General features: G+C 38.1%; 1 protein-coding gene across 3 annotated transcripts; it reads left to right on the top strand.

Annotated features, from left to right (window-relative positions):
- Window positions 1-4904: 4904 nt before the first annotated feature.
- Window positions 4905-13440, top strand: LOC308103627 (uncharacterized protein). Of its 3 annotated transcripts, XM_080453710.1 has the most exons (7): window positions 4945-5001; window positions 8270-10272; window positions 10390-10553; window positions 10640-10860; window positions 11033-11162; window positions 11845-11945; window positions 12339-13440. In XM_080453710.1, the coding sequence occupies exons 2-7, from the start codon at window positions 8304-8306 to the stop codon at window positions 12601-12603; spliced, it is 2850 nt and encodes a 949-aa protein (XP_080309836.1). In that variant the 5' UTR covers window positions 4945-5001; window positions 8270-8303; the 3' UTR covers window positions 12604-13440. The 3 variants fall into 3 exon arrangements, with proteins under 3 accessions (XP_080309837.1, XP_080309836.1, XP_080309838.1); XM_080453711.1 differs by lacking the exons at window positions 8270-10272; window positions 10390-10553 and having other exon boundaries at window positions 4905-5001; XM_080453712.1 differs by lacking the exons at window positions 4945-5001; window positions 8270-10272 and having other exon boundaries at window positions 10332-10553.
- The last annotated feature ends 923 nt before the right edge of the window (window positions 13441-14363 follow it).

The raw sequence follows: 14363 nt of genomic DNA, 5'->3' as shown, positions 1-14363 counted from the left end.
GTATATGATAATATGATATAGTACAAAAATAATGTTTATACAGTATATAATGGTATAATATAAGAATGTTAAGATAATATGCAGTATAGTGGTATAGTGTAATGTAGTAGAAATCCACGGTCGTGCTCCATGGAGAGGCCCGGTCCGCAGCAAGGTTATTATACTTAACTAAAACTAACGAAATAACGAAAACTAAAGGTGAAAAAACATTTCAGTTAACTAAACTAAATAAAGACTAAAAGAAAAAAGAAAAACGATAACTAACTGAAACTATATTGTGTTTTTACAAAACTAACTAAAACTAACTGAAATTATAGACAAAATGCCCTTCGTTTTAGTTTTTGTCAATATTTATAAGCCTTTTAGATTTAAATTAATTTGATTCATTTCCCCTGCGCAGTTCTACGTCAGTTGCAGTCACCGTTGGTACGCTGACGTAGTCGCCCCAAAACACCGTCACCCCAGGGCAAATCCGGCGGTATTAGAATCACTGGTACGCGAAAGAATTGGGGGCGAGTTACTCCGGTTGTTTTCAATGTGCATCGTAGCACGTGAGCAGCACTGACTGACTGACTGACTGCACGGCACTGCACGTTACTTTATAATGGCGACGGAGAAACAAGTTGGGAGAAATATGGTCCTTATGGGATTTATTTGAATACAACAGCAAGAAAGACAATAACAATTGCCTTGTAGTGCAAACGGGTGATACAATGTGGAGAAATTATCAAGGGGAAAAACCCCACAGACCACGGTGTAAAGTAACTAAGTACATTTACTCAAGTAGCCTACTGTAGCCCACTTAAGTACAATTTTGAGGTACTTTTGCTTTACTGGAGTATTTCCAATTTTCTGTATTTTTACTTCTACTCCACTACATCTCTCAGAGGTAATAATGGTACTTTTACTCCACTACAATTATTTGAGAACTTTATACTAGTTACTTTGTAGGTATTTTGATTATTATTACAAAACATACATTATACCCACTTCATTTCGGCCATTTGAAAATAGCCGATCTACAAGCTCACAATGCTTTGGTGAGCTTGTAGATCTGCTTTTTTCAAAAGATTTGTTTACCTTTTATAGCCTACATTTTGAAAACTTGTGAAATGGGACATTCTGCATAATGAGTACTTTTACCTTTGTTTGTAATTTTGATACCAATACTATTGTGCTTTTACTCAAGTACATTTTGAATTCCGGACTTTTACTTGTAACAGAGTATTTCTACATTGCAGTATTGATACTTTTACTTAAGTAACAAATGTGAGTACTTTTTCCACCACTGATAGCGAGTACCTTGACAAGGCAGCCTCTCTGAGCACCTCAGAAACCTGAGACCCCTGGACCCTGTGTGTGTCATGAAAGGGTTTATGTTCATATATTGTATGGCTTTTTTGATTTATACCAGGCACAGTACATTTTGCACTTAAAGGGATATTTCACTTTCAAAAAAACTTTGGGTCATTTTATCGTCTACTCAGGCTTTTGTGAGCCCCCCAGACAGTTTTTAAGTCGCTTGATTCAGTATTTAGATATTTGATATTCATTTTATCAGACACGCCCCCTTCCTATACAAACCCATTATAACTTCAAACTCCATTTTTAACCTGTTAGATTCATCAAAAACACCCGTCCTTGGTTTTGGTGACTCACCCTGCCCTCCTAATACGCGAGGGGGCCGTGTTTTTTCAATAACTTTTTTCATTTATTTTTAATATTATTTTTGGAAAATTAAAACAATGAATACAATAAAAAAATAAAATAAAATAAGTGAAAAAAGATATCGAAAAAACACGGCCCCCTCGCGTATTAGGAGGGCGGGGTGAGTCACCAGAACCAAGGACGGGTGTTTTTGATAAATCTAACATGGTTAAAATGGAGTTTGAAGTTATAATGAGTTTGTATAGGAAAGGGGCGTGTCTGATCAAATGAATATCAAATATCTAAATACTGAATCAAGCAACTTAAAAACGGTCTGGGTTTTTTTTTTTTTAAGTGAAATATCCCTTTAAGGCTGCTATCTTGTGGACTGTTGTGTGGATGGTTGATTGTCAAACAGTAACTGAATAATATATATTTTTAAATGGTATCTTTTGTTTTAGTTTTTATAACAAAAAAAAAAAAAACACAATACTTACTTTGACCTTTTGAATCCTGCACCTGACAAAAAAACCAAAGTATGAAAAAAAAACTAAAACTAACACTAAAACTAACACTAAAACTAACACTAAAACTAACACTAAAACTAATAAAAACTAAACTAAAACTAAGCGTTGTCACAAAAATAGAAACTAAATAAAAACTAGCAAACCCGCTCTAAAAACGAACTAAAACTAACTGAATTAGATTTTTTTTGGTCAAAACTAACTCAAACTAACTGAATTAGAAAAAAAAATGTCAGAACTAACTAAAACTAAACTATAATAAAAAATCCAAAACTATTATAACCTTCACACACTTGGTCTGTAACTGGGGGTCCATAATAACAGTCCATGGAACTGCGAAGTGGGAGATAAAAGAAACTCCGGGGAGCGGGTCCGCGGATGTGGAATTAATGGCAGGCCTTACTGGAGCGTGAGTCCGTACAGTGTTAATTACAATTGCACCAGTGGGACACAAACCCACACAACCAAAGGGAAGAGAGAGGACGAGAGGAGAGAGGGAGGGGATGTAAGGAAGAGGGAAGTGGGAGGGAGAGGGGAGAGAGCATAGACATATAAAGGTAGACGCCTCCTTCGGCTCTGAAGCGTTTGTATCTCGGGCGCGCTTCCTTGTTCCGCAGGGCTAGCCAATCACTTCCTTCCGCTTCAGCAGGGGGCGTTCGGTAGGCCAATCAGAGGCAGGTGGGGCGGGTCTTTTCTTAAGAGGCAGCCGCACAGCAACTAGTCAGTTGGACGCGCTGTGATTGGCCAGTAGTCAACGCGATGTGATTGGTCAGTAGTCAAACAGCCCTGCGGAAGAGCCTTGTATTGAGATACCAGTCGCTCCAATGAACTGCAGAGGCCAATGAGGTATCTAGGTTTCTATATCTATGGGAGAGAGGATGACTATAGGTGACTGAGTACTGAGAAACACTATTCACCTGTTTCCTAGGCTGTGTGTTTTCCACTTCCTGTCGGATTTCATTGGATATCATTAGAAGTAATAATCCAATAACAAAGCAGTACACAAGCAAAACAATAGTCAAAACTATGAAACTATACACTATGGGATGCCAGGTCAACAATGACCTGGCATGGGGTGCTCCTTCCATTCCGACATCTCACTACTCCGACTAGTGGCTTCCGCGTGCGGTTAGGGTTAGGGTTAGGGTTAGGTATAGGGTTAGTAACCGTCGGAAAGGCGACATGTCGGAAAGCTGACATGTAACCACCTGGCATCTGTCTGCTTGTGTGTGTCTGCTTCATGGACTGAGAGTGGGAGAAGGATACACTGGTGCCTGTCCATTGCGAGCCTTGTAGGTGAGGAGGAGAACCTTGAACTCTATTCTGTATTTAACCGGGAGCCAGTGCAAAGAGGCCAGTGAAGGAGTGATATGATCTCTTCTTCTGGTTCCTGTCAGTATGCGCGCAGCAACATTCTGGACTAGCTGCTGGCTGTTTAGGGACTTACTTGGGCAGCCTGATAATAAAGAGTTGCAATAGTCCAGCCTGGATGACTTCTTCTGACTTCTGACTTCCTCCACGTTATTAGCCTACCCCGCAGGTGCTAGCAGCAGCCACCGGGCTCCACCAAACTTCGGTCAACTCAACTGTCATTGCATCTCTGTATGTATTTATTATTTTAATTTACCGACGACACAGGTGGGCCCCAAATGACTCTGGGCCCCAACGCAACTGTTGTCTGCGTCACGGTAGTTATGCCGCTGGCAAAAGGTTAAGCACAAAATGGGCTAGATCTGCAGAAAGGTGTTAGGACATAACCCTTCAGCTACTGTCAGCCACAACGAGGCCTCCTGCTCGGAGGAACTTTAAGAGTGAACATTATGCTCCGTTACAACAGCAGACATCGCTGCAGATGAACAAAAATTGCATTGTGTCAGGTTACAACAACGGCCCTAGCATGGCAACCCAACCTGGCAGAGATATGCACCCTTTCTAGTTACACATTATTTTGCTCACATAAAGTAGGCCTAATCAGATGAGCTGCTATCAATCAAGAGTCCATTTGCTAGGGTTTTCACTGTGACCTTTTGACTGTTGTTCATAGACTGTAAAAAATAAAATGTGTACAGACTGGTAATCAGAGGTGGAAAGTAACTAAGTACATTTACTCAAGTACTGTACTTAAGTACAATTTTGAGGTATTTTTACTTTAGTGGAGTATTTCCAATTCTCAATACTTTTACTTCTACTCCACTACATCTCAGAGGAAAATATTGTACTTTTACCCCACTACCTTTATTTGAAAACTTTAGTTAAGTACAATTTAAATTCTGCATTTTTACTTGTAATGGAGTATTTCTACATTGTGGTATTGATACTTTTACTTAAGTAAAAAATTTGAGTACTTTTTACACCACTGCCGGTAACGTTGCATGTCTTTACAGATGACTTTCTCTACAATCCCTGCCCTCCAACCGAGAGAGAGAGAGAGAGAGAGAGAGAGAGAGAGAGAGAGAGAGAGAGAGAGGTTTTGGGGGTTTTCACTGTGACTTTTTGGTTGTTGTTCATCTAGATTAGTAGAACAAAAGGAGAGATAAAAAAAGAAAGGATTGTACGGACCGGTATTGTTGCATGCCTTAAGGATGACTTTCCCTACATGTCCTACCCACCAACCTAGAGAGAGAGAGAGAGAGAGAGAGAGAGAGAGAGAGAGAGAGAGAGAGAGAGAGAGAGAGAGAGAGAGAGAGAGAGAGAGAGAGAGAGAGAGAGAATGGGAAGTCCTAAGGGCCATTATGTATTCATAAGGTTGTAACCAGACTGACACAGGTGTGACGTCGATTTGAAAGACAGACCTGTTTGTCTGTCAATGTCAAGATTAAACCCAGAAACTGTAAGTATAATTTACCACCTTATTTTTAATGCTGTTGTTACGCTACAGGCAGTTGGAATACACCTGAGCAGTTGTCACATTTCTGTATGTATTTTATGTATTTATTTTTATTTAGTATGAATAGGGTATGATTTGTACAATTCTGAATTTTGTTTTTATTATTCTGTGAAAACAAAATCGGCATCAGACCAGTATTTTATCTGCTGTTAAACAGTTCTGCCACATCCAAATGATCTGTTCATAACATTTTAAACAGAGCTAGTGTTGGGCAATTAATTCAGGAAGAGTAAGATACCAGTTACTTACGTTTTCTTTTAATTCCGGACTTTTACTTGTAACAGAGTATTTCTATATTGCAGTATTGATACTTATACTTAAGTAAAACATTTTAGTACTTTTTCCACCACTGAAGGTCAGGGTCATTACTTATTACTTGGTATCAAGAGTAAGATACATTACATTACTTTTACATGTTCACATTACATCATCATTTTGTGAAAGGGTGCAAGCTTAAAAAGAACAGATATACAAGCCATCAATGAGTTGCATTGCAACATGTTGATAGCTTGTAGATCTGTTCTTTTTTCCCAGCGTGTGACAACCTCCTATGGAGCATAAATGATAGGCTTAATATCAAAAATGTGTTCATTCTAACCTAGTAACTCAGACTTAATATTATTACTGTTTTGGCAATTGTAATAAGTTACGCTACTAGTTACTGGGAAAAGTAATAGTACTGTATAGTACTGTAGTAATAGTACTGTATATTACATGAATATATTAGTTACTGCAGAACACTGGCTATATCTATTAAAAGGCACAGCATTATGTAACTGACCATATTATGGAAAATACCCCTACTGACCATTTTCCAAACAGCTTTAACCCATTAAAAGTTTAAAACCGGGAACGCATCTGTGTAACCACTTTAACCATTATTTTATACTTTGGCTATTCAAAAATAGCAGATTTCTTATAGTGATCATTTTTAACTCAAATCTTTGCTTATGGGGGACCCTGGAATAACATATTTTGAGATAAAAAAAAACATAATTTTTTTCAAAAAACTGTTTTATTTAGAGGAGATTTGTAGAACCCCCCAGAAGCAAAGATTTGAGTTAAAAATGTTCGCTTTTAAATGTATATATATTCAGATTTGCACAAAATGTTCTACAAGCTCATAGTGCGGTATAGCCAAAGAAATCTAAAATAACAGATGTGTTCCCGGTCTTAATGGGTTAAATAAGAATATCTGCTTACAACAAGGTGGTGAAACATTCAGTTTGATTAATGTGTGCTGTGTTTGTACAGTATGGTGTGGCATGTACAGCTCTCTTATCTGATAAGGAGAAGTCTCTTAAGGAAGTTCAAAGTCCAATCTTTGCTCTACGATAATATCAATATGTGATTGTGCATAAAGATGAGCTCAATTACCAAATTGACAATCTGTCTACTTTTACTGTAGTGTTCATGCATGGCCATAAAAACAGACTTTGGACACTTGATTTAAATTGCAGGTATTTCGAATCAGTCATGCTGCTTTCAGGCTGTAGCCAAGTAGCTTGTGACACCAGGCCCATAAAGATATTCACTTCAAAGTAGGGATGGTTGGAGTAACCCAGAGACAGTTCTAATATAAAATCTTACAACTTTTGTTGGCGCTTGCCAGATTACACGCAGTGGTGGAAAAAAGTACTTACTTACTTACTTACTTACTTAGGTACAATTACCAACACCACAATGTAGAAACAAGTAAAAGTCTTGTATTAAAAAAGTATACTTAAAGTACCAAAAGTAACAGCAAAATGTCCCATTTACAAAAGTAAAAGCACAATGTCCCATTTCAAAAGTTTTCTAAATGTGTCAAAAAATCTTTCAAAAATAGTCGATCTATAAGCTCACAGGCCACATTTCAATGTGCTGTGACCTTGTAGATCGGCTATTTGTGATAGCAAGTATAAAATAAGAATTAATTTGTTAATATATGTTTTGTAGTAATAATTTAAATCTACAAAATAACTTGACCACTTCACCCATTTTCAACCTATCTTCATATAATTGGTCCTCACTAATGCTCATAATATGGTACCATTTCTGTTTACTATGTCTCAGAGGACGGGTGTGGACAGTTCAAAATGATAAACCTGCTTACCAAGTGACATCATCAATGGGGAATCCAAGCAAATAGAAACTGCAGGCTTTATGTTCCTGGAAAGTTAGCATGATATAATAGAAGCCATTGTTCTCATATTATTGCAAAAAAGATAATAATAATAATATTATTATTAATAAGGGTAATAATAATAATAATAATTATTATTATTATTATTATTATTATTATTATTATAAAAATTTAAATCTAGTTTGAAATGACCAAACCTGCCTACCGATGATGTCACTGGTAGGCGGGTTATTGAACTGTCCACAGCCCTCCTCCAAGACACAGACAGAGTAAACAAAAAGGGTACCATATTAGAATGAGCATTAGTGAGGACTAATTATATGATGAAGGTTGAATATGGTCCTTTAAGTAAATTTGCCTCTGAGATGTAGTGGAGTCAAAATATGAAGTATCGAAAAATGGACATCAAGTAAAGTAAAAGTGCATCAAAATTGTACTTAAAGGGATGTTTCACTTTCAAATATGTTTGGGGTCATTTCGACGTCTACTCAGGCTTTTGTGAACACCCCAGACAGTTTTTAAGTTGCTTGATTCAGTATTTAGACACGCCCCATTCCTATACAAATCCATTGTAACTTCAAACTCCATTTTAACCATGTTAGTTTTATTGAAAACACCCGTCCTTGGTTTTGGTGACAGATATTGTCCTTCTTAAATAAATGAAAAGAGTACTGGAAAACGGCCCCCTTACATAATATTAGAAGGACAATATCAGTCACCACAACCAAGGACAGGTGTGTTGAATGAATCTAACATAGATAAAATGGAGTTTGAAGTTACAATGGGTTTATATGGGGGCGTGTCTGATCAAATTAATATCAAACATCTAAATACTGACTCAAGCAACTTAAAAACTGCATGGGGTGCTCACAAAAGCCTGAGTAGACGTTAACATGACCCCAAACATGTTTGTGTTACAGCACTTGAGTAGATGTACTTAGTTTCTTTCCACCAATGATTACATAAGAATTTTCTACAGCTCTAACGCTGTCCCTTCTTTATCATGTGTAGAACTTCGGTTAAATATATAACACATGCACTGAGCAAATGTATTGAAAACTCTTTCTTTTTTTTGTCACCACACAGTTATTCTGAAGCAAAGAATCTGCTTGCACAGAGCATGAATATTGAGTTCCGATTAGTTCCTCCAGGGACCACAGCTGTCCCAAGAGAAACACATCCTGTAATACAGTTCATTATGAATGGCAACCTCAAGAAGCTCGAGAAATCAATCAGAGACAAAGACATTAATGGCCTTTACCCATCCAAGGAGTTCAACGATGATATATGTCCTTTGACTGCTGCTGTGGCATTTCACAGTGAGGACATTTGTGTGTTTCTTCTGAGTAAGCGTGCAAACCCAGATCAGTTATCCACGAATAACAATACCCCTCTGCATTATGCCGCTCTTTCCAAAACACCACTTGATTTTGTGCAGAGACTGATTAAAGCAGGAGCAAATCCAAATGGTATCAGAAATACTCCCTTCGCTATGACACCACTTCATACTGCTGCCCTCAATGACAGGGATGATATTGTTAAAGTCCTAATCAAAGCTGGAGCGATTTTAGATCAAGTCCCTGCTACACATCCTCAACATGTTAGTTTTAATGTAAAACTATCTGAAATGATGCGCATGCTTGCATTGAGCGGTGGTGACTTTTATTCTAAAATAAAACATTTTCTAGATCTGGTCATTGCTATTCAAGAGAAAACACCAACAGAAGTGTTCCACAGTTTTGATCGTAATATGCTGGAGGAGAATCCTCAGACCCATCTGACCATGATTGACACACTCTTTGCTGTTAGCGGACCATCAGCAGAAGACTATCGTCAGAGAACTATAAAGTGGTTGAAGGACAATGGAAAGCTGAACTGCTATATTGAAAATGCAGACAAGCGGCTTCCAAAAATGCCCAATACACTGCAGGCTTTAGTCGTTCAAAGTCTACATGCAGTTTTCTGCACAATGAAAGAGATATCCAGTGAGGTATCACTGTCTATGATCCCCAAACTGCTGAAACTCCTTTCCACAAGCACTCAATTTCCTCAAATACAGCAAGGAGGTCTGATCCGAACACTATATGTGATTGCACAAAAAACTAAAGTTAAAGATGACTGGAATCAGAACCTCATGCACACATTATGCACAACGTTGGTTCCTTTTGTGAGGAAAGAGCACTCCTCTGATATGAGAGTGTATACATATGGCATACTGGCAAACCTGCTTCCATGTGAACGTGCCACTGACATCTTTGCATCAGTGGGAATAGATCATGTGCCTGAGGATATAATTACAACTGCAGAAATGCGGATGGATAATAACCTGAAAGAAGAGCTTACAGAAATGCAAAAGTGTCTAAACAAGCCAAGCTCAGAGTGTGAAGTTTCCACAACTGCCAGTACAGAGCCATCAGGATCCAAAAAAAAGAAGAGAAGAAGGAGAAAAAAGTCAGGAAAGCAAGAGGAATTGAAAGATGAAGTTCATGTTGATGCAGATAAGCCAACAACTGTTCCTGTTGAGGAATCTGGTTTGACTGAAAGTTCACATGTGCAACCTGTCCACCCCATTGCCAGTGTGTCACCAAAACCCAGAAAATGGCACCAAATCAGTCAAATATGGAAGCAACAGTTAGAGAAGCTTGCAAACATAGATGAAAGTAAAATTAACAAAGTTGGGAGTCTTGTGTTTGTGAAAGATGATGAATTCCGCATCGCGAAGGGAAGTGATGGAACTGAGGTCTTCTTGGGGTTAAGAGATGACGGCACTGAAGTCGCAGTTAAGAGAATGTCCAAATCCAACTACCAAGTGCTGAAGAATGAGGAAGGCTTTTTACGTCTTCCAAAGCTTGATCATCCTTCGATTGTACGATATGTTGACTTTGCAGAGGATGAGAACTTTGGTTACCTTGGGCTTCAGTTATGTGAATATACACTGGAAGAATATATCAAATGTGACTTCACTGAAGACAGCCTTGGTGAAATGAGGAGGGATCTTGCAAATCAATTTCTCAATAGCTTAAGTATTCTTCATTGTCAGAATCCTCAAATTCTCCACCGGGACATCAAGCCCCAGAATGTCTTGATTGGTAAGATACCGAGGAAATTAAGAGCTCACCGTTTCAGAGATTGAAATAATATAGAATATAAATTATTTCCATCAATCTCACTGTTAATTATATTGATCTACACAATTTGTCTTGCAGATGTTAAAAATAGGGCAAGATTAGCAGATTTTGGAATAAGTCGCCGATTACCCAAAGGACAAACAACCCTACGTACAAGCAGTGCAGGAACAAAATGCTGGAAGGCAAAGGAGACTTTGAATGAAGACAGTGATATTGCATATAAAAGAAGCACCGATATCCAGGTAATTGTTTTTGTGTGTGTGAGAAAGGTTTAATAAATGAAAACGGAAAACGTGATAATCTTATTCATTTTCATGCTCCTTTTTAGGTGGCTGGGATGTTGACATATTACATTCTTTCTGGAGGACACCATCCATTTGGCACAGGCGTTAAATGTGAATATAACATCTACAAAGGAAAGTACAACCTGAATGATGTTCAGGATGTGGTTGCCAAGGATCTCATTGAGTGGATGATCCATGCAGACCCAAAGAAAAGACCCAAAGTGGAGGAATGCTTGGCTCATCCCTTCTTTTGGTCAAACGAGAGGTACAGTATGACAGAAAGTAAAACATTTTCTGTTCCATTAGTGCATTTTGATATGTAAAAATTGTTTCTGCTAATATTAATCGGTTTTATCTAATGTATAAGGTACTTATATTCTACCAATATATTTTAAGATTAGCCTAAGATTTTCAATATTATTATAATTTTTGCACAGGAAAGTAGACTACTTGAGAAAGATTGGAAATCTTAAGGAAGTTGAGAATTGTCGAAATGCTGACATGGACCTCATGGGGGCGCTAGACCAGTATGGTGAGAAGGGACAGTTCAATACGTGGAAACACAAGGTACATGAGCTTCTTGCAAATACTTTGATGTTTTTTTATCTGTATTTCTCTATGTTATTCCTTCTATTCTTTACGTCTCTCAAAATGCTTTTGCACAAAACAAACTTGCTTTGCAAAGGCAACTAAAGCATCATTTCAGGCTCACATCCATCTTCATGTTTCCAAGTCCATTAAGATCTTTAAAGGGGTGGTGCCATGGTTTTGCACTTTTTCTGTTTTTCATGTGTCTATGAGGTTGATAGAACTTCATTAAGCCCCCTGGTGGTGTTTTTATGGTGTTTTATGTCTTCTCTGACTATTTTGAGTTTCTTCCTGGAGGCTGAAACCTTGAGGGTCAAACGTGCCAATAGAAAAACAGCGCTTTAGTGACATAGTAAAAACATGCCCTCCCCCTCATTATCATAACACAACAGGTGTGGGCATGAGGAGGAGGAGGGACTAGGACAGGTGGGTGGTGCTAAGGTGGTGGAGGAGGTGCTAAGGTGAGAACCAGGTATACTTAATGAACTGGAGGCGTGTCCACATAAAAACATAATTTTAACACTTTCTGTACACTTTTTTTAAAAAGATCTTCCTCCTAGTATAACCATAATACCTGATGATTATGTTTTAGGGGGGGGGGATCACTGAAAATCACGGCACCCCGTCTTTAAGTTGTATGTTTGTTTGTTTGTTTTTCCAGTTCCCACCCGAGTTGGTCCAGAAGATGGATGGCAAGAAGAAGGCCTACCCTGAGAACACATTTGGATTGCTGCGCTTCATACGCAATCTCCATGAGCACTAGTAAGTCGAATTAGATTTAAAAAACGACACAAAGAGAAGTCCATGTATAAATGAATTGATGTATTTATGTATTTTTTTTTCATGGAGCTGGCCAATGGCCAACAAGTTGCCAGTACACAATTTGAAATTCAGAACTATCGTGGATGCAATACAAAGGCACATGCACAAATTGACAAGGCACCATGCATGGGCTGCAAAGTATTGAAGCTTGTGTTCTAAAACAGCGAGTCTCAAACATGTATTGAGCAATTAACATACTCACGTGAAGTAAAAGTAACCAATTATCTTTTTTTAAGTAGGCTACAGTACTTGAGTAAATGCACTTCGTTACTTAGTTTCCTCCACTGCAGAATTGTGAATTTGTGACTTATGACTTAATTTCTGTGTTCACAGCACTGAGGATGCAGCTGACATTGACCTGATGGAGATGTTTCCCGCTCTGTTCGGCTGTGTTTACAAGTTTGCCCAAGATCAAGGCTGGAACTCAACGACCACCCTGAAGAAAATGTGTCCCAGAGAAGATCTGGACAGCAGTTCTGTGTGCACGTCCACACACCCTGACAGAAAGACCAGTGTCAGTCTACCAGTGCAAGAATCTGGACTTAAAGACTCTGGTTCTCAAAGTGGGATCCTTGAGGGGGTTCCAGGGGGTCCTTGAGGGAATTCAAGGGCAACCCGAGCTAAGTGTGTCAAAATGTGTCATCTGCTATTTTGGAAAAATCTCGGAAAATGATTAAAGTAGAAGAAGTCATTTGTAATAATTTTGATTTTTAAATTTGTTTAACCAAAAAAAATATTTCATGGAGGTCCCTGCCACAAAATCTTTTCAGATGGGGGTCTGCACTGCAGCCAAATACACATATATGTGGGGGTCCATGACATGAAAAAATAGTGACTGATCTGACTGGTGACTTGAAGGACAATTTGTATCAGCCTGTGTGCTGTTGTTAAAATGATTTAACATAATTGTCATTGACATTTTGTTCTGTAAAAAGCATTGATGGAAAGTAATTAAGTACATTTACTGAAGTACTGTACTTCAGTGCAATTTTGAGATACTTTTACTTTACTTGAGTTGAGTATTTCCATCTTTCAATGCTTTATATTTCTATTCCACTACACCTCAGAGGCAAATATTGTACTTTTTACTCCACCACAATTATTTAACTTTAGTTACAAGTTACTTAGATTAGTATTACAAAACATACATTAAAAAAAGGAAAACTTTTTGGGGAAAAACGTGTGAAATGAGACATACTTAGTATTTTTACTTAGTACTTTGAGTACATTTTGATGCCAATACTTTTGTACATTTCTCAAGTGAAAATTTGACTACAGGACTTACTTGTAACAGAGTATTTCTACTTTTACTACTGTGTAAAAAGGAAGCTACATTTACTTTCTTAGCAATTGTTCTATTGATTATTGATTACATATTGGATTAATTGAATAATCAAGTAGTATGTTCTTCAATAATATCTATAAATCAACTTTAAAAAAATCTAATTGGTCTTTTTCTTTAAATTATATATAATAGATTAAATGGATTAGTGTTGCAGCTCTATGGTCCATTGATATTATTTAACGACTTAAACCAGCGGTGGGCAACTTTGATGATGGAGAGGGCCACTGTATTTCCACACTCACTCCAGGGGGCCACATTGTTGACACCTCTTATCTCCGTATTTCTTTTTCCTCGTAAATTAATGCCGTACTTCGCCATTATTTGTCACGCAAAAGTAGCCGATCTACAAGCTCAAAAAATATAATTTTAGTACTAGTCATTAAGCTATACTAATATAGACTGAAGTAATTAAAGCGGGTCATGTTTGGAATTGTAACAGCTGAAATCAATAACATAGCTGTATTCCGGCCCCATATTAACCTGTGGGCCGCATTAAGTGAAGGTGGGGGCCGCATGTGGCCCCCGGGCCGCCAGTTGCCCATGTATGACTTAAACCCTATTCACCTGTTTCCTAGGCTGTGTGTTTTCCACTTCCTGACGATTTGATCCAATGAAATCCAATTAAACTGGTCAGATGACTAATGATATCCAATGAAATCGACAGGAAGTGGAAAACACACAGCCTAGGAAACAGGTGAATAGGGGTCCCCCAGGGCTCTAAACCTGGCCCCATCTTTTTCCCCTCTAAACCAAATCTCTTTGCCAAAAAGCTGTGTCGCAGCTCGCAACACAACGCGGCGCATGAGAGCTTGTAGATCTGCTATTTCTGATGAATGTTAAGCTATTGAAATACCCGGAATAGGGACCATAGGGTTTAATGGATGGTGTCAGGGCATTCCACATTTTGGTGGCAGAGCAGTAGAATGAGAGAGTTCAGCAGACTTATGCTGGATTTTATATAAAGAGTTCAATATGTAATTAACCATCTAAATTAATCTGGATATAACATATTC

The sequence above is a fragment of the Gymnoscopelus braueri genome (genome assembly GCF_963280865.1).
Source record: "Gymnoscopelus braueri genome assembly, chromosome: 16".
NCBI lineage: Eukaryota > Metazoa > Chordata > Actinopteri > Myctophiformes > Myctophidae > Gymnoscopelus > Gymnoscopelus braueri.
Note: the sequence above shows the minus strand (reverse complement) of the source record. Positions and strands in the feature narration are given on the sequence as shown.

Bases quoted from the DNA above. Each gene is read 5' to 3' on its own strand.
- LOC308103627 (XM_080453710.1), top strand. From the start codon at position 8,304: ATGAATATTGAGTTCCGATTAGTTCCTCCAGGGACCACAGCTGTCCCA. The intron at 10,273-10,389 runs GTAAGATACCGA...TTTGTCTTGCAG, and splicing joins GCCCCAGAATGTCTTGATTG to ATGTTAAAAATAGGGCAAGA. The intron at 11,946-12,338 runs GTAAGTCGAATT...CTGTGTTCACAG, and splicing joins CGCAATCTCCATGAGCACTA to CACTGAGGATGCAGCTGACA.